The sequence below is a fragment of the Camelina sativa genome, chromosome 11 (genome assembly GCF_000633955.1).
Source record: "Camelina sativa cultivar DH55 chromosome 11, Cs, whole genome shotgun sequence".
NCBI lineage: Eukaryota > Viridiplantae > Streptophyta > Magnoliopsida > Brassicales > Brassicaceae > Camelina > Camelina sativa.
Window position 1 is genome coordinate 43,258,788 of NC_025695.1, and position 18,024 is coordinate 43,276,811.

Consider the following 18,024-nt stretch of genomic DNA (forward strand, 5'->3'; position numbering starts at 1 on the left):
TCTCCACCTTTCTCGCACAGCTATCAAAGCCTTCAACCACCACCACATCAGAGCCGAGACTACTTCAGATTGAGAAGCATCCAACAAATCAACGTTAATCCGGTAATAAATCTTTCGTATGTTTATGAAATCCAAATTCATCTACTATTTTTTTTTTTTTATTCTTTTTCTTTGAGTTTTAACTTCTTTACACACCAAAATATTCTTGTATCTGTAATTGAATCTGGGATTTTTTTTTGTTTGAATCAATCCATACATACACAAACAAAAATCGATCTAGATCGGTCTATTGTTTCTCAGAAACCCACTAATCGAATTTACCCTAATTACGACATCATACGATTTGTCTTTTAATCATTATGCAAAAATTTGGATTCCCGATTGATTAATATTAATTGTTGTGACGTTTATGGGAGAGAAAAAGTTTTTTAGGTTAACCCTTTGATTAGTGTTTAGATTGTGTGCATTATTAGGTTTCTTATCGTGTGGACATTGAGTAAGTAATCTCACAATCAATGAGACAATGACTTTTTAACTTTTTTTCTAGTTTTGTTGTAAGTAATGTGTTTGCCTTTATTGGACCAATATAGGATTTGCAAACAACAACATTATGATTTCTTGATCTCTGATTCTTTTCTTGCAGTGAAGCGAAAGATTTAAGCAAGTTGCGTTCATTACAGACTAATTAGGAAATGGTTGAAAGGTAAAATTTATTGTTTTAGTGTTCATTCTTCTTAATAGACTTCCAAAATAAAAAAAAGTTCTGACTGTTTGTTGGTTTTGTTTTGTAGGCATGGAGAGTTTTGATTTGTTGCTTTTTAAGATTATTATATCATGTCGCAGTGCATAGACGGTATCAAGCATTTATGCACCTCTGTACTAGGGTGTTTTGATCTTGATTTGTACAAAGGTTCTGGTGGCCTTGGAGACCCTGAATTGCTTGCAAGAGACACCGTTTGTATGCCCCTACCATCTTTTTTTTTTTTAAATTTATTTTTCTCTATTAGAGGAATGAAATAAAACTTTCTGATTGTGTATGATGATTGGGTTTTTGTTTTTTGGGTGCAGTTAGTGTGAGTGAAATAGAAGCTCTTTATGAGCTCTTCAAGAAAATCAGCAGTGCCGTGATTGATGATGGGTTGATAAACAAGGTAAAGCTAGCTGCTTGTCTGATCTTGCTCATTAGTTGAAAGCTTGAGTGGTGATCTCACAATCTGTCTAATTACTAATCCTCTTGTTAAATTTATTTGTATCAGGAAGAGTTTCAGTTGGCTTTGTTTAAGACAAATAAAAAAGAGAGCTTGTTTGCTGATAGGGTAATGTTTCTAAATGCTCTTAGACCCATTTTGTCAAGTTTAAGTTTAGAAGAAATGTTGAGATATGTGTTTTTTGGTTTCTAGGTGTTCGATTTGTTCGATACAAAGCACAATGGAATACTCGGGTTTGAGGAGTTTGCTCGTGCTCTCTCTGTCTTTCACCCAAATGCGCCTATAGATGACAAAATCCACTGTATGTGTCTTTAATAACTTGAGGAGTAATGAAATCCACGTTATTTTGGTTTCATATTTTAATGGTATATATATATTGCTTTTGCAGTTTCATTTCAGCTCTATGATCTTAAACAGCAAGGCTTCATCGAACGACAAGAGGTAAAGCTTCCATATCTTCTTTATAAATAACCTTGTGAAAAGTGCACTTTATCCATCCTCAGAGACATTAACGTCACTCATCTGTATAGGTGAAACAAATGGTTGTCGCTACGCTTGCTGAATCTGGAATGAATTTGAAGGATACTGTCATAGAGGATATAATCGACAAGGTAAGTTAGTTAGTTACTTTTTCCTCTTCGCCCAAATTTTTTCTTTTCTTTGAAAGTAACTTCCTGAGTTTTGATTGTTCAGACGTTTGAGGAAGCAGACACAAAACATGATGGAAAGATTGATAAGGAAGAGTGGAGAAGCCTTGTTCTTAGACATCCCAGCCTTCTGAAGAACATGACTCTTCAGTATCTCAAGTGAGTTTCAAAAATCTTTCTATCTATGTAACTGGAGTTGAATTAAATTTGCTTCTTTAGTTTTGTTTTCTTCTCATTCTCTATGATAATTATGTAGTAAAGGTCGTGATCTTATTTTGTGTGTGCTTGCAGGGATATCACAACTACATTCCCAAGCTTTGTGTTCCATTCTCAGGTTGAAGATACCTAAGAAGAAAACAAAAACAAGCAGCAAGACATTGTACTGTTGAAGGTTGTTGTTCTTTCGTTATGGCTGTTTATTTGTTTCATCTCTAAATCTCTGAACTCATTTAAATTTTATTGAGATTTTTTTTTGTGAAGCAAAATTCCTTTTTTTTTTTGTTTGGTTTTTGTCCATTTTGATTTCGCTCGGCCTGTCTGTAGATACAACTTTTGCATCTTGATCTTATGATATGTAAAGTTTTTTAAGTTTATTAATCCAAAGTATAAAGATTTGCTTCCTGTTTTGGTTATTTGAGTTTGCTTTTTCATCTTATTAGTTCCATGGATTTGTTGACTGTAAGCAAAACTAGGTCATTTAATAATGCTGGATATTCTTGCCAGTTCTTAGGGGGAAAAGCATGCTTATGTAGTAGTACCTTTTTGTTTTCTTCATTTGGTTGATGCCTTCTAATAAAAGTCAGACCTTTGAATTGTTGTCTCTCCGAAATGTTTTGGTTGCTCTGGTGACAAGTTTTGATGGAAGAATATATAAGAAAATCTTCAATATGTTTCAAATGAAAAGGTTAAGGTCCAACAAATGTGCATGCCTACTCAAGTTGTTTGTTATAATCAGTTATATCGTAAGAGAGAGCGTCATAGCACAATTTAAGGCCAAGAGAATAGTCATCCACAATGGTTAGAAAATAAACAGCTCCTGACATAGACGGAGTACGGTAAGCTCCCCAAATATCGCAATGGATTAAATCGAAAATTGCACTAGCTTTATTATTACTTTCAGAAAATGAATCCCGAGTTTGTTTAGCTCGATAACAAATATCACAACCCCTGTTTGTTCCAACAGTTTTTCCAACACCAAAAATACTAGATAAATAAGATAGCACACGATCAGATGGATGCCCAAGACGTCGTTGCCACAGCTCACGTTGATCACTGCTTGTTGTTTTGTTTGCTTGACCGCGAAAGACTCCTCTGAACTTGTAAACCCCATCACACTCTTCACCCGCACCAATCATCTTCAAAGTACGGTCCTGCAAAACACACACATCCTCAGTAAAAGTAGCAAACCCTTTAGTTGTTTTAAGTAGTTTGGCAACAGAGAGAAGAGAACATGTCAAATCCGGAGAGTACAACACCCCATTTAACCATATATCACCACCTAAACACATCCGCCCTTGTTTTTACGCCATAGCCCGATCTCCATCAGGAAGTCGTATAGCACAAGGCAATATCGATTGTATATCACTCAAAAGATCGATATTCGAAGTCATATGGTGTGATGCACCAGAGTCTATGATCATATCTGTCTTACCAGAAATTTTTGATGCCGAGGGTGCTGTCTTATGTTGATTGAGAAGACTGATCAAGGATGTCAGCTGCTCGTCGGTAAACTAGGGTAGAGAGGCGCGATCTAACTCTTTGCGTGTGGTTGCCGCCGAGTTTGCGACGGGTTGAGCAAGTGTTGAGTTCGCAGATCCAACCTCAGGGTGAGTCTGAGCCACATTCGCATGAGCCAGATGAGAACCTCTTCCCCGACCAAAACTTCCAACCATTCCTCCCCCTCTCCCAAAACGTCCTCGACCTCCTCTGTTTCCAGCCCCTCTTCCTTCACCATAATTTCTACCACGTTCATCCCACCAATCTGGATACCCTTTGATCTGGAAACAGTCAGAGAGAGCATGACCGTATTTACCGCAATGCCTACATGTAACAGCCTTTTCGCGATATTGAAACTCCCCTGTTTTCCCTTTGCTCCCAGCTTGAACCGCAAACCCCACTGCATCAACATGTTCTTCCGTGCTTCAAGTGATACCTTGTTGTCTTTCATCTCTCACCACTCGCTGATAAACTTGAGACAGTTTTAACATCGGTTCCATGTTTGTTAAAGTAGATCGTATTCCACCGAAACAAACGTCATCTAACCCCATTAAAAACTGATGTGTACGTTCTTCATCTCTATCTTGTTCAAGATGTGCTGCCAGTTCACCGCATGAACACGACTTCAAAGGCTTGTAAACCGCCAGCTCATCCCACATCTTCTTAAGTCTCCCAAAATAAATCATTACACTATCTCCTTTCTGTTTGCAGTTCGCCAATTCTGATTTCAGTTCATGTACTCTCGGTCCATTCCCAACCGAGAACTGTAACCTCAAATCTTCCCACAACGTGTGTGCATCATCCACCATCGAAATTGTTGTTTTCAACGTCGGGTCGACTGTATTCATCAGCCATGCCACGATCATTGAATTAACAACCTCCCACTGCTCAATTTATTCCGCCACAACTGGTTTCTCCAAAGTCCCATCGACAAAACCCAATTTTCGTTTAGTACGCAAGGCATTCCACACATGCTTAGACCAATCTTCGTAGTTGTCCCCTTTCAATTGCACCGTGGTGATCAAGCTTCCCGTTCCTTCGGACGGATGCAAGTAAAGAGGCGAGGATGTTGAGATTTCGGACACCCTCACAATCTCTTTACCTTTCCTACAGTAGTCGTAAGCTTCTCTGTGTCTGTCATGATTGAAACCATTCACAAGAATTTTGGATCTAGGTTTGGCTGTGATACCATGTAAAGATAGGAATAGAACGGCTCAACCCTATTAAGATGTGATACATAGCGTATATATACAAGCGTGAGAACCCTAGGGTAGTAGACAAATAAGGAAACCTAAATACAATGTAATATTTACACCCCGATCCCATAATATTTCTCCTCTGTGAAGTTCAGAATCTTGGACGCTAATTATATAACTCGTAGGATAAGACTCGCCAGAACGGATTTTATCAACAATGTTTGTCCCCATGCTCCTTTAAATGTGTCCTATGTGGATAACGGCCTTCCGTTTGCTCCTAACACCGAGCTCCTAACAATTTATTACGACTGTAACTTTTCACGTGAAGTTTATACTTGTGGTGGCATGCTTGGTTGTCCGAGTGACAAAACTGATCACAAAAGAAACTACTATGTGACAAGAAACCTCTCGTCACCTCTACTTCAAGGGATCAGTTCATCTTTAAACGACTTCAAGAGATTTTGCCAAAGAAACGTTAGTATTCCTGCATCTGGACCTTCCCTCAACACACTGCAGACAAGTTCGAGTGCAGAAAATCTAGAGAAGGCTCTTGAAGATGGTTTTGATCTTGGACTTAACCAAGAATGTGTGATATGAAGACGTTCTGGGGATACATGTGGATTTAATAAGAGCTCAAATGAATTCAGTTGCTATTGTGTAGATGAACGACATAAGGGTATGACTCGCGGTTCAAGAAAGAAAGGTAGGATTTTTTGGCAACATATCCTAGTGTAGTAGTGTGGTGTATTGAGTTCCAAATAATCGTTGGTGCTGTTCCATTGATGCAGGAATCTCTTACGGAGCTGGAGTAAAAATAGGTGCTTAACTTTCTTTTATTCTTTAAATTTACTTATTCTAAATACTATTTTTGAGATTTTCTTATAAACAGGTTCTTAGCCAGATGATATATTTTTGTTTCATATTCTTACTTTAAGTTCAGGAGTAGGTGTTGCTTTGTTCCTGATCTTGGTCTTAACGCTGTTTCTCCTAAAACGAAAAAAATCCTATGATCTTGGTCAAGAGAACCTCAAGACCCTAATTCACAACCAAAACTTAAAGCACTTATTCCACTAAAGCAGTATAGTTACGCACAAGTGAAGAAAATTACAAAGTCATTCGCGGAACAAGTTGGGAGAGGCGGATTTGGAACGGTATATAGAGAGCCCTTTCTGATGGCCGCATGGTTGCAGTGAAGGTTTTAAAAGACTCAAAAGGTAATGATGGTGAAGACTTCATCAATGAAGTTGCAAGCATGAGTCAAACTTCTCATGTCAACATTGTTACCCTCCTACGATTCTGCTCTGAAGGTTCCAAGAGAGCAATTATTTATGAATATTTGGAAAATGGGTCTCTTGATAAGTTCATCTCAGACAAGACCTCGATGGATATAGATTGGCCGGTACTTTCTAGAATTGCGCTTGGAGTTGCTCGTGGTTTAGAGTACTTGCACCATGGCTGCAAAACAAGGATTGTACATTTTGACATAAAACTTCAAAATGTACTCTTAGATGACAATTTTGTCCCCAAAGTTTCGGACTTTGGCCTTGCTAAGCTATGCGAGAAGAAAGAAAGCATCTTGTCATTGCTAGACACAAGAGGTACAATAGGTTACATTGTACCTGAACTGTTTTCAAAAATGTACGGTAGAGTCTCCCACAAGTCAGATGTGTATAGCTATGGTATGTTGGTTCTTGAGATGATAGGAGCAAGGAACAAAGATAAAGCTGCTCAAACCTCTGCATCCAACACAAGCTCAATGTATTTTCCTGAATGGATATACAAGGATCTTGAGAAAGGAGACATTGAAAGGCTTATCGAGGATGGAATCAGCATTGAAGACGAGGAGCTTGCAAAGAAGATGACATTGGTGGGTATGTGGTGTATTCAATCTTCTCCATCAGATCGCCCAGCGATGAACAGAGTTGTAGAGATGATGGAAGGAAACCTGGACGCTCTTGAAGTCCCTCCTAGACCTGTTTTCCAAATTCCATCAGTGTCTTTTGAAGAATCTTCCACGCTTTCTGAGGATACATCGGGTTACACAGAATTATGTTCCATAAATGTTGCATAGAGAAAGAAACCTCCTTCAATTATCACGAAAACAACAAAGACCTTTATCAACATAGTATACCGTCGACATATAACTAGAGTGTTTTTGTAATCTTATTTTCATTGTAATATTCTTATAATCCGACCATGTCCTTATCTTATATATTAACTAGAGAGAGTACACTAAACTTACCAAGTTCATGCACAACATCAACAAACAAACAAAACTAAAGTTAGGCATCAAAATGATGAATTCAACAGCAGGAAATCAACAGAAAAATCAAGAGATAGAGTTATGAGAAAAGGTCCTAAACTTTTGTAATTTTACTTCTGTTCTTCTATAATCTCCTCTTACATAGCAATGAACCATAAAACATAACACTGTAGAATATTTTAATGTTATCATATCATTTGTACGCAAATAAAATGAGCACAGTTACAAAATGTTACTGATGGCAAATCATGAAGGGGTAAAATGTTACTGATGAATATCAGAAGAAAAAAAACGATAAATTTAGGAGATAATATGGTAGGGATTTAGTGAGCAACACACAATGAACAATATTTGAATTTGACTATCACAATTTCGTTTTCAGCGTCAACTAATAAAGACAACTAGACAAGTATAAAAATAAAATTCTCCTAGTAAATGAACGTATATTCATGCATGTATAGGCTGATTCAAAACAAACTTTCATTATGTTTAAAATTTATAAATGATTTGTCTTGTAAAACTCGGTGTCTTAATGAGAAGACTACATTCAACTTTCCAAAAAAGAAAAAAAAAAAAAGTATTTCCTTCCAACTTCCATTCATAAAGAATGTAATTTTTTTTTATTTTACACAAAACTAAATAACTTTCTCTTTTTATATATAAATATTAAATTTAAAATCCTGCATAGCAAAGAGACAAAATTAAAAAAAAAATGTCAAAACAACACTATTTGTTACTATTTTTTTTAACAGCTGTTGTTATATTAATTATACTAGTAGATAATAAATATTAAAATCTATATTCTCAGAATTCAACTCGTTATCTTTTTTATAATGAACAACGTGAATATTTATGTCGATACATAGTACTTGGTGTAGTTTTGAGGAAATGCTTTTACGGGAATTGGATATATAATTTATTTTAGGAAAAGAATGTAAAAACTAAAACCCTTTGGTGTTCAGTATTAGATTCAATATAAATAGAGTATCACATTAACATTGTGTAATATGCGAAAAGAAGAACATTCTTATAATCTCTCTCTATTATCTTCATACCATACCGGCATACCCCAAGCTTAGAATCTCTCTACTCTCTCTCTCTCTCTCTTCACCTTTTCTTCAACCTCACTCTGAGAAAATTCTGCAATATTATCTTCATACCATACCCCAAGAAGACGAAGACGATGAAGATAGAAGGAGAAGTGGTTGTGATGAGAAAAGAGGAGAACTCAAAGAATGGGACAGAGTTTACGACTACGCTTATTACAACGACTAAGGTGCTCCGGAGAAAGGTCCTAACTCAGTCCGTCCGGTTCTCGGTGGTTCACCTGAGCTTCCTTATCCCCGTCGTGGAAAAACCGGTCGTAAACACAATAGAACCGGTTAGTCAACTCAAACTTTTGAAATCATATGTACATTGCAAAACTCAATGGTTACTTGACATATACGTCATTGTTTGATCAGACCCTAAGTCCGAGAGTAGGCTGGCTTTGCTCAACCTAAACATATACGTGCCATGTGATAAGCGGTTTAGTCATGTGAAGTTCTCTGATGTCCTCATTTACGCACTCAAAGCGGTGACTCAAGTGCTCGTCCCTGAGATCGTCTCTGTTTGCAACAAGACCATCAACGAGTTTGACTCCTTTGGAGATGTTTTTCACCTTTATGACGGTGGTATTAAGCTTGCCAATGGTCACATCATTTCTAAGCTCCGTGAAATTATTCCTTGGGAGATGTTTAGAGAGCTTATTCGTAATGATGGAGAACGGTTCTTGAAATTTCCATTGCCTGACATTCTCAAAGGTAATGTATAAACAGTTAGATAGTCGATTTAGACCTAAACTTTTTATAGATTTTGACATACAGTGATCCTATATTGTTACAGAGAGTAGGTCGGGTTGGAGAACTGATGAAGAGTTTGCAAGGGAAATGCTGGCTGGTCTCAATCCAGTAGTGATTAGTCGTCTCCAGGTTTAAATCTTATCATTCAACCTCTTCTTTGGAATAATTGAAATTCATCGATTGATCTCGCTTAATTATTAAATAATTTGGATATACAAAAATGCAGGAATTTCCACCAAAGAGCAATCTGGACTCTGCAAAGTATGGAAATCAAGATAGCTCGATACGCGAAGAGCACATAGAAGCGTTCATGAACGGCCTCAATGTCCAAGAAGTAAGTATAATATAGTTTTCTTGTTTGACAAGTAACAGATTTATAGCCATTTGTAGCTAACTGCAGTTGGTTTTGTGTTGTTGTGTACAAAAAAGGCTTTGGAACAGAATAAGCTATACATATTGGATCACCACGATGCAATAATGCCTTTCTTGATGCGGATAAACTCAACAAATACTAAAACCTACGCGACTCGAACCCTTTTGTTGCTTCAAGATGACGGAACACTGAAGCCACTCGCCATAGAGCTGAGTCTTCCACACACACAAGGTGAACCACATGGATCCATGAGCAAAGTTTTTACACCAGAAGAGATGGGAGTAGAGGGATCGGTTTGGCAGCTTGCAAAGGCTTACACAGCGGTTAATGATTCCGGTTATCACCAGCTTATAAGCCATTGGTAAATAAATGGTGACAACATTGTGGACTAGCTAGAAAGATTTGATTTTTGGTTTGAAGTGACCGGTTTGTTTATGGTTTTTGCAGGTTGCAAACGCATGCGGTGATTGAACCGTTTATAATAGCGTCGAATAGGCAACTCAGTGTGGTCCACATTTCCGTGACACGATGAACATCAATGCATTGGCGCGACATGTCCTCATAAACTCAGACCAGATTCTGGAGATAACGGTCTTCCCTGGTCGATACGCCATGGAACTGTCTTCTTCAATTTACAAGAATTGGGTTTTCACCGATCAAGCTCTCCCCAAAGATCTTGTCAAAAGGTAAAACATCAAGTATCTTTCTACACAATTCTTGAGTCACAAGTAAACCTAGAGTCTTGCGGGACACGTAACTTTAAATTGCTCTATTTCCGCAGAGGAGTTGCCGTGGAAGATCCAAATAGCGACAATGGTGTTAAGCTTTTGATCGAGGATTACCCTTATGCGGTTGACGGTTTAGAGATTTGGTCAGCGATCAAAACGTGGGTCACAGAGTACTACTCATTCTATTACAAGGATGACGAAACTGTCCAAACCGATAGAGATCCAGTCATGGTGGACCGAGCTCCGAACGAAAGGCCACGGCGACAAACAACACGAATCATGGTGGCCATCGATGCAAACCCGTGACGACCTCATCGAGTCCTGCACGATCATCATTTGGATCGCTTCTGCTCTTCACGCAGCAGTCAATTTTGGACAGTATCCTTACGCGGGGTTTCTCCCTAATCGGCCTATGGTCAGCCGCCGGTTTATGCCAGAGCCAGGTACCGTTGAGTACACTGAGCTGGCAGAAGACAATGATGTAGCGTTCTTGAAGACGATCACGCCGCAGTTACAAACTCTTCTTGGGATCTCGATCATAGAGACCTTGTCTCTGCATTCAACGGACGAGGTCTACTTAGGGCAGAGAGAGTCACCGAATTGGACGGTTGATGATGAGGCTTTAGAGTCGTTTAAACGGTTTGGGAAAGAACTGGAGCTGATAGAAAACAATATCATAAAGAGAAACAATGACAAGAGGTTCAAGAACAGGACCGGACCGGTTAACATACCGTACACTCTGTTATACCCGAATACTACGGATTACACAAGAGAAGGTGGGCTTACTGGGAAAGGGATCCCAAACAGTGTCTCAATCTAGAGTTGCTTTTTTGTATTTTGTGATTATTTCTCTTTTTTGAACTTAATTATTATTATTTTTTTGGGTTTTGCTTGCTATTATGAACTCTTCTACGTTACTATCCATTTTTTTTGGATCGTTCAAAGTCAATATTTTTTCCCCTTAGGTTTTATTTACTTCTCACAACTGTTTAAGTGTCTAAGACCTAATGCTGAAAGAGGATTCAAAAGGTACTGTTGTAATGGGGATATTAAGCATGTCCATCGCCCTGTATGTTAGAGCACCAAAATATTGTCTATTTTCTTTTCAATATTGTAATATGTTCAAATTGTGATGACTTTTTATCTCTAATTTTGGGTCCTCCAAATACATTCTTAATGCTGACTTTTCTTCTTCAACTTCTAGAACATTATCTAAGTCGATTAGATCTTGTATCATATGAAAAGTTATATTAACAAGGTCCAAGTCTTAATCTTAAAATTTTATCAAAAACTTACCTCTAGCACGTCCAAGTTCTCACTTTCTAGTTCTGAAACATGAAAATTTGTTCTTGCAGAATTCACAACACGAGTCAAAGGAAAAGCTTTTCTATTTTCTTCAAAAAGCTTTATAAATTTACCTTCTAGGAAATCTATTTTTTGTTGTGAACTGGATGGATCAAGCTCATCATAACAACGTTTCAGAAGTTTAAATTTCATCTTAGGATCCAAAACAGTCCCCATTGCAAGAATAATACTATATTCTTCCCAGTATTTATCGAATCTCACCCTCATTTTAAAAATAAGAAATTTATTAAATGTGCCATGAACAGTGTGTAAACTTGTGAGAAATACCATTTTTGAAAAAACTTTTTTCCTGTTGCCACAACCTCAATTTAAAATGACCAAATTGCTCCCTCTCTCCCACAGTCTCAATTGCAAAAACCTAACCTTATCCCACTTTCTTTTATTTTTTCTTTACACTTTATTCCCTTTCTCATCTCGTTAGTTCTTCTCTCCCATCTCTTTCTTCCATAAAATTCCGCTGAACATATTTAAAAGAGCTGCTAAAGCTGAATCCTTATAATGAAGGAGCTGAAGATTTGACAGAAGCGCCAGAGAAATCAAGAGAAGCCTCAGACGATTGGTTTCTGCGACGATAAGGCCATCAAAGGAGATGTTGACAAACTTCTAGAACTTAGATTGAGATCACAAGAGATCTGATGCGACGTTGAACACATGCTGCTAGGTTGGATCTTCGAAGGACCAGATCCAACGCCTAGCCAGGTTTGTCCACCACAAACTTGTTCTTCAACATATTTAGTGGACCAGATCTGTTTTTGCTGACAGACGAAACTTGTCTTTTTATATTGGACCAGATCCGCTTTTGCTGATGGATGAAATTTATTGCAATTGGCAGTTTGACATTGGAGAACTCACGGAGGATAACAATATGATCAACCAAAGAAGGTATCTCTATGAACTAGTTTTTATTTTTATTTTATCTAGAGTATGCTTACTTTTTTTCTATCCAACGATGTTGTCTATTAAGTTCATGATAGACCAATTTGTTTTATAAATAACATTAAGTCCATCACACTAACATGTTTGTTGTCTATCACACAAGTCTAAGACGTTCAGGATGCCATTGGTGAACCCCTGGAGGACAACAATGTTACTGCACAAAGAAGGTACGTCTCTGTGGCCCAATCTTATATTTGGTTTAGTCCAATGCATTTTCATTTATGGACCACAATACACTTGCTTTTTGTTTATCCAACCATGTTTCCTGATGGACTACTTTTTAGTTTAGAACATTAAGTCCATTACACTAACATGTTTGTTGTCTATCTCACAGGTCTGAAGATGTTCATATTGACATTGGTGAACTCCCGGAGGACAACAATGTTACTTCACATTGAAGGTATACCTCTATGGACCAGTTTTATCTTTGTTAGTCCACTACATTTTCATTTATGGACCAGTTAATTTTTTATCTATCCAACCATGTTGTCTATTAAGTTCATGATAGACTAAGTTTTTATTTTAAAACCTTAAGTCCATCGAACTCACATGTGTGTTGTCCATCGCACAGGTTCGAAGACGTTTAGCCAAACATTGGTGAACTCTCGGAAGACAACAGTGATATACAGAGAAGGTATGTCTCTGTTGGTGGACCACAATAGGCTTACTTTTGTCTTTCCAACCCATCTTGTCTATTAACTTCTAGATAGACTATTTTTTAAAAAAAAATTGATGAATTCCCTGAGGAAAACCATATTATTGACCTGGAGAACTCCACCAACTTCAATCTCTTTTATATCCAGATGTGTTTAGGTTTAGTGCTAAACATTGATAATTAGAAAAGAAACAGTCACATCATCACTATTTTTGTCAGTCTCAAAATGCTTGCCCAAAAGTTAATGATTTATTTTTTAATTTTCTTTTTTTTCATTGTTTTAAAGGTTATTATGGTATTTTGATCATATGGTATGAAAACAACAAATGGCATAATTGAAAAGGAAAAAGTGAAAGTGGCATTTCTCACAACTTTAATTATAAAAATAGTACTTCTCACAAAATTCCCTTTAAAAATCAATATCCCGAATTGCCTTGTCTTCATTGTATTGGTGCATTTCCAGCAAACATTGAATCTTCCAAATATGTCTAAAATATAAATTGGAAGTTGAGTAGCTTCTCCTAGACATCAAAGTAGTAATCTTGTAAAATGGCATCAGAATCTCATCAATAGCCTTTGCTCTTTTCCATTCTTTAGTTGAGGGACAATGATTGTAATTTTTATCAACAATCTTAAATCTATTCAACGCTCGCTGATATTTCAAAACTTTTGTAAACATCAAATATGTTGAATTCCATCTAGTTAGTACATCTAAAGATAGAAGCACTTCTCCTTCACCTTCTACACATTCTGCAAGTGCTATTCTCCTGGATGTTAAACCTTTAATATACTTCAGAGTCTCTCTGATCTTATACAATGCATCATCAAGCACAAGCAAACCATTTTGCACAATACGGTTTAAGATATGTGCGCAGCACCACAAATGTAAAAAATCTCCTTTACAGCAAATAATCATCCAAATTAAGACGATCTTTCAATATATCTTGCAAACAATCGTTGGCTGTAGCATTATCCAAAATAAACGTAAAAACTTTCTTTTATACCAATTTCGTAATTTGTTGCTAGACATATGAAAAAGTCATGTAAGAAAAAAGTAAATTACAAAATTAACACAAAAATATGCAATTTGAAAATCAAAAATTAAAATAAAGTAAAAAGAAAAAAGGAAATTGGTGTATTTTGGTATTTCCATTTAATAATAATAATCATTGATGCAAATTATATGGGTCTTAGATATTTAAAAAACTAGCAAATTAGCATAATCCAAATTCTAATCCTATACAACTTACATTAAAAGAGAAGAAGGATCTAGAAAACCTTATAACAAACAACGAGTTCACAGAAAATTTTAAGGAAAACAGAAGGATCTAGAAAACTGAGGTTCCCACTATATATAGATTTGTTTGCTTCTCCTCCCAAATCTCGCATCAATACTTTCTCTGCTCTCTCAAGGTTTTTTTTTTTTTTTGGCTCTCAATTCCGATTCATAACCCTTAGCACATATTTTTCTTCCCATCAACGATAATGGCGGACGCAGAGACCTTTGCCTTCCAAGCTGAGATCAACCAGTTGCTGTCGAATCATACTAGTTTATGATACGATTGCAGGTGCTAATCAAGTTTACAAATCCAAAAGTATAACACAATTGTAACTACTAAACCACTACAACAGTACTAAATAAGAAAACATTTTTTTTTTCTTCTCAGGTTTGGGCTTGATAACCCTCCACGGAGAACAATCGTTGCTTCAATCCGGAGGCACTTTGATGGACCATGGTATAACATCTCCTCTGTTCCCAATGAGGCGCTCATGCAATGGTGAGGTGATTTTATTGTAAGTCATGTGTTCATACTTTATTATACAAACATCTCCATATATTGACACATTACTTAACCCCTAGATATTTTGTCTCCTGTTACAGCAAAGTTTTTATTGGGATGATGCAATTGGCGGAGAAGTGTATCATTTGTGGTATCATGTTCTTGGTGGCCATCTTAGAGACATGATCTCGAAGGCTAAAGTTTCTGGTAATAAACTAGAATGGATAAGTGGGGAGATCTGGGAGACGATGCAGGAGTATTGGGGTACAGATGCATCAAGGAAGAAGAGCAAGATAGCTTCAGAGAATCGCTTGTCTTCTCGTGATGGTTTTGGACCACATGCTCACACCTCTGGTTCCCGTTCATACGACCAGCTTCGAGAGTTAATTATAACTTTTTCTGATCATCCTGAGTTTATAACTTTAACATCACTTATTCATAGTAGAAGTAGTTATATATATATATATATATATGTATGTTTCATTTATAGCGACAAAAAGAAGGAATATTACCTTCCATGCGTCGAATTCTCTGAGAGACTCACCGCAAAGCTGATGGAACTTATGTGGATGATAAGGAAAGGTCTATCGAAGAAGAAATTCAAAGACAGGTTGATGCAGTACCGCAACCCTCGGATGGCGCTTCACAAGGAGGTTCAGATTCGACAAGGTTAACTCGACTTCAGGAGGATGAGCTGTTTTTCCAGGTAACATGATCTCCTATGATATATATTTGGATCAGTTTCAACCTTACTCTAAGATTTGGTGTTCAATCTACACACAAGATTCTATTGTTCATCCTTCTTCCACAACTATGGTTTACTAGTTTTGTTCTCTACACTTATTGATAAACAATTCCTATTCGCTTGTTCATTTATGAGAGCAGATATTTACAATACTTTTTTCATTAGGTGGTTCCATCTCAGAATGGGAGGATCTTCGGTCTCGGGGGCAAAAACTACATCCGTGAGCGTGGAGAAAGCTCAGCTGGTGCAGTGGAGAGGATCTCTCTTGAACGTCAACTAACATCTCTTCAAGAGCAGCTGGCCAATGTCGTGGAATTTATGCAGCAATATATGTCTGAAGGTTCATCACACTCTTTCCCATCTGCTCAACCAACTAACGGTATGGGTGCATCAGTGACCGGCCCAACTCAAACCAACAATAGAGAGAACCGAGATGCCAATCCTGAAGCTGATGACATCGATCAGAGTCATCCCACTAATGTGCCTGACGAGACTCATGAGCCAGAGGACGATGACGGTGAGGAGCTTCAAGGTAGTGCCATCATCTGATGAACCCCTCTTCGTTTGGTTTCAGTCAAGCAGACTCTTTTGGTTTATATATCGGCTCTGTATCTGCCTCTAAAACTCTGCTTTGTAATCGATGTTAAAACTCAGCTCTGTAGTCTTTTGCTTAAAACTATGTTATGCAGTTTGGTCCGCAAACTTTGCTCTGTACTTTGGTTTCAAACTCTGTCCTGTAGTATTTTGTCTGCTGGTTAAACTCTATATAAAGGTATTTTGTACTTTTGTTTTCCATTTGTCGCGGTATAATAAGTCTTGCATCATAAGGCATCGACCACCAAACCTACGATTTAGAAGCCATTTTCTTACAATGTTATTGTTACTATGCATAGCTAATTAATAACACATAAATTTGTAAGCAATCGACGCAAATTTGTAACAATTTACGCGTAGCTAATACTTACGGAATATCCGTTGCTAACAGTCAATACTTAGCGACAAACACTTCGTCTCAACTAGTAACAAGTTTATGACAACCTCCAATGTAGATTGTTGTGAGGCTGTGCCCACACATCTTTTAGAACATTTTGTAACTAAGTGCTACTAATACTTCTGACGCAAATTGTCACAGACATTCGTAGATAACTGTATCAATTAGTAGCAAAGGGTTACAATTTCTGTTGTCGCTAATCTGTGGCAAACCTGCTACGAATTGTGATAAAGCGTCAGTTTGTGACGAGTAAATAATTACTAATTTTTTTGTCACAAATCTGTAATAATTTTGTTTTTGCTACGGAAACAAGCTATATCTACACAATTATTTGTAACTATACAACACAATTTTACTAGTGTTAGAACTGCATTAACTGTAGGTGAACTTCTATTTTGCCTCTAATCACACCACTTGTTATATCATCATCAGTTGTACTGTTGAAGTTTACATCTTTGATGCAGACAACTGTAGAAAAATTGGTATATTCATACCCCAGCTAAGGGGTATGTTGAATTCCTACCCCAGCTATGACCATGAGCAAATCCATACATTAACTTGAATAAAATTCAAATTCACTGCATCAACTAGAAAAACTGTGTAAAAACATACACAAGCCGTAACGGTGTTAAGAGATCGTTAGTGGTTGCTTACGTGGAAGCCACATAAGAAACGACGTCGTTTTGAAAAACGAGAGAAAGAGTTTCTTTTGGTCAAAGCGACGTCGTTTCATACAAAATCTACGCACCATCATCACCAAAATCCATAATATTTGTAACGGCTAAAGAGAGATGAAAGCATCATTAAACCTAATACATAAGCAGTGAATTCAAAAAGATACTGTCAAGTTACAGCTATTTTCTCAGCCCAATTTTGTCGCCTTTTATCTGCAGCAAACCATCATCTCACCACAAAGCTTCCAAAAGAAACCTGCAGAACGAGAAAAGAAACGTAAGGAACATGAACAAAAAGAAGCAACAAGCGTGTTAAGAGGAAGGAACAAAACCCTTTGAAGATGTTAACACAGAGATGCTTCATTGCTTCCCTCCGATCAATTTTTGAAATAAGTTCTCATAGCCATTAAAAATCAGAACTTCAATTCTTAACTTAGAGAGGATAGAGAAGAAAATACAAACTAAGCAAATACCCAAAATCCTAAACACAAACTGATTCAGCTACTACGTAAACATCTAACAAAAGATCTAAGAATATCATTCTCATAATTAAACCAAAATAACAAGTTAAGCCGTTAAGGTCAGTATAGCTCTAAGTTACAAGCTCAAATCAAACTGATTCACCTACTCAAGCTACTATGTCGCTACACTGACTTTAACTTCGACCAATTTTAAAAGCAAAACCTACCGTCTACAAACTTACAACTCTGCCCGTTGTTCCTGCAAGTAAATATTATCGCTGGTCACTCTGTGCCTAGTTAGGAGTTTTAAGACAAACATGATGCACACTAGCTAATTAGAGCATAAGCTTGTCGAAGGATAACATAACCACTACAGAATCATGTGATCACATAAGCTTACATTTGGTTATACGCAGTTGGAAACTAAAGAGGAAAAACTAGTGT

The 18,024-nt window shown here is 37.2% G+C and overlaps 1 protein-coding gene and 2 pseudogenes across 1 annotated transcript in view; all 3 read left to right on the forward strand.

The window, feature by feature from the left end:
* LOC104726145 (calcineurin B-like protein 2) overlaps nucleotides 1-2,452 on the forward strand; it is a 2,470-nt gene extending 18 nt beyond the window's left edge. Inside the window, exons 1-10 of the mRNA XM_010444937.2 lie at nucleotides 1-102; nucleotides 644-703; nucleotides 792-958; nucleotides 1,069-1,151; nucleotides 1,257-1,316; nucleotides 1,401-1,509; nucleotides 1,597-1,649; nucleotides 1,739-1,819; nucleotides 1,902-2,014; nucleotides 2,147-2,452. The exon at nucleotides 1-102 is cut by the window's left edge and continues 18 nt beyond it. Of these exons, the coding sequence (XP_010443239.1) occupies nucleotides 835-958; nucleotides 1,069-1,151; nucleotides 1,257-1,316; nucleotides 1,401-1,509; nucleotides 1,597-1,649; nucleotides 1,739-1,819; nucleotides 1,902-2,014; nucleotides 2,147-2,204 (681 nt within the window). The 5' untranslated portion in view covers nucleotides 1-102; nucleotides 644-703; nucleotides 792-834 and the 3' untranslated portion in view covers nucleotides 2,205-2,452. The remainder of the gene's footprint in view (nucleotides 103-643; nucleotides 704-791; nucleotides 959-1,068; nucleotides 1,152-1,256; nucleotides 1,317-1,400; nucleotides 1,510-1,596; nucleotides 1,650-1,738; nucleotides 1,820-1,901; nucleotides 2,015-2,146) is intronic.
* LOC109125213 lies at nucleotides 4,903-6,897 on the forward strand (annotated as a pseudogene).
* Nucleotides 7,269-10,792, forward strand: LOC104728917 (annotated as a pseudogene).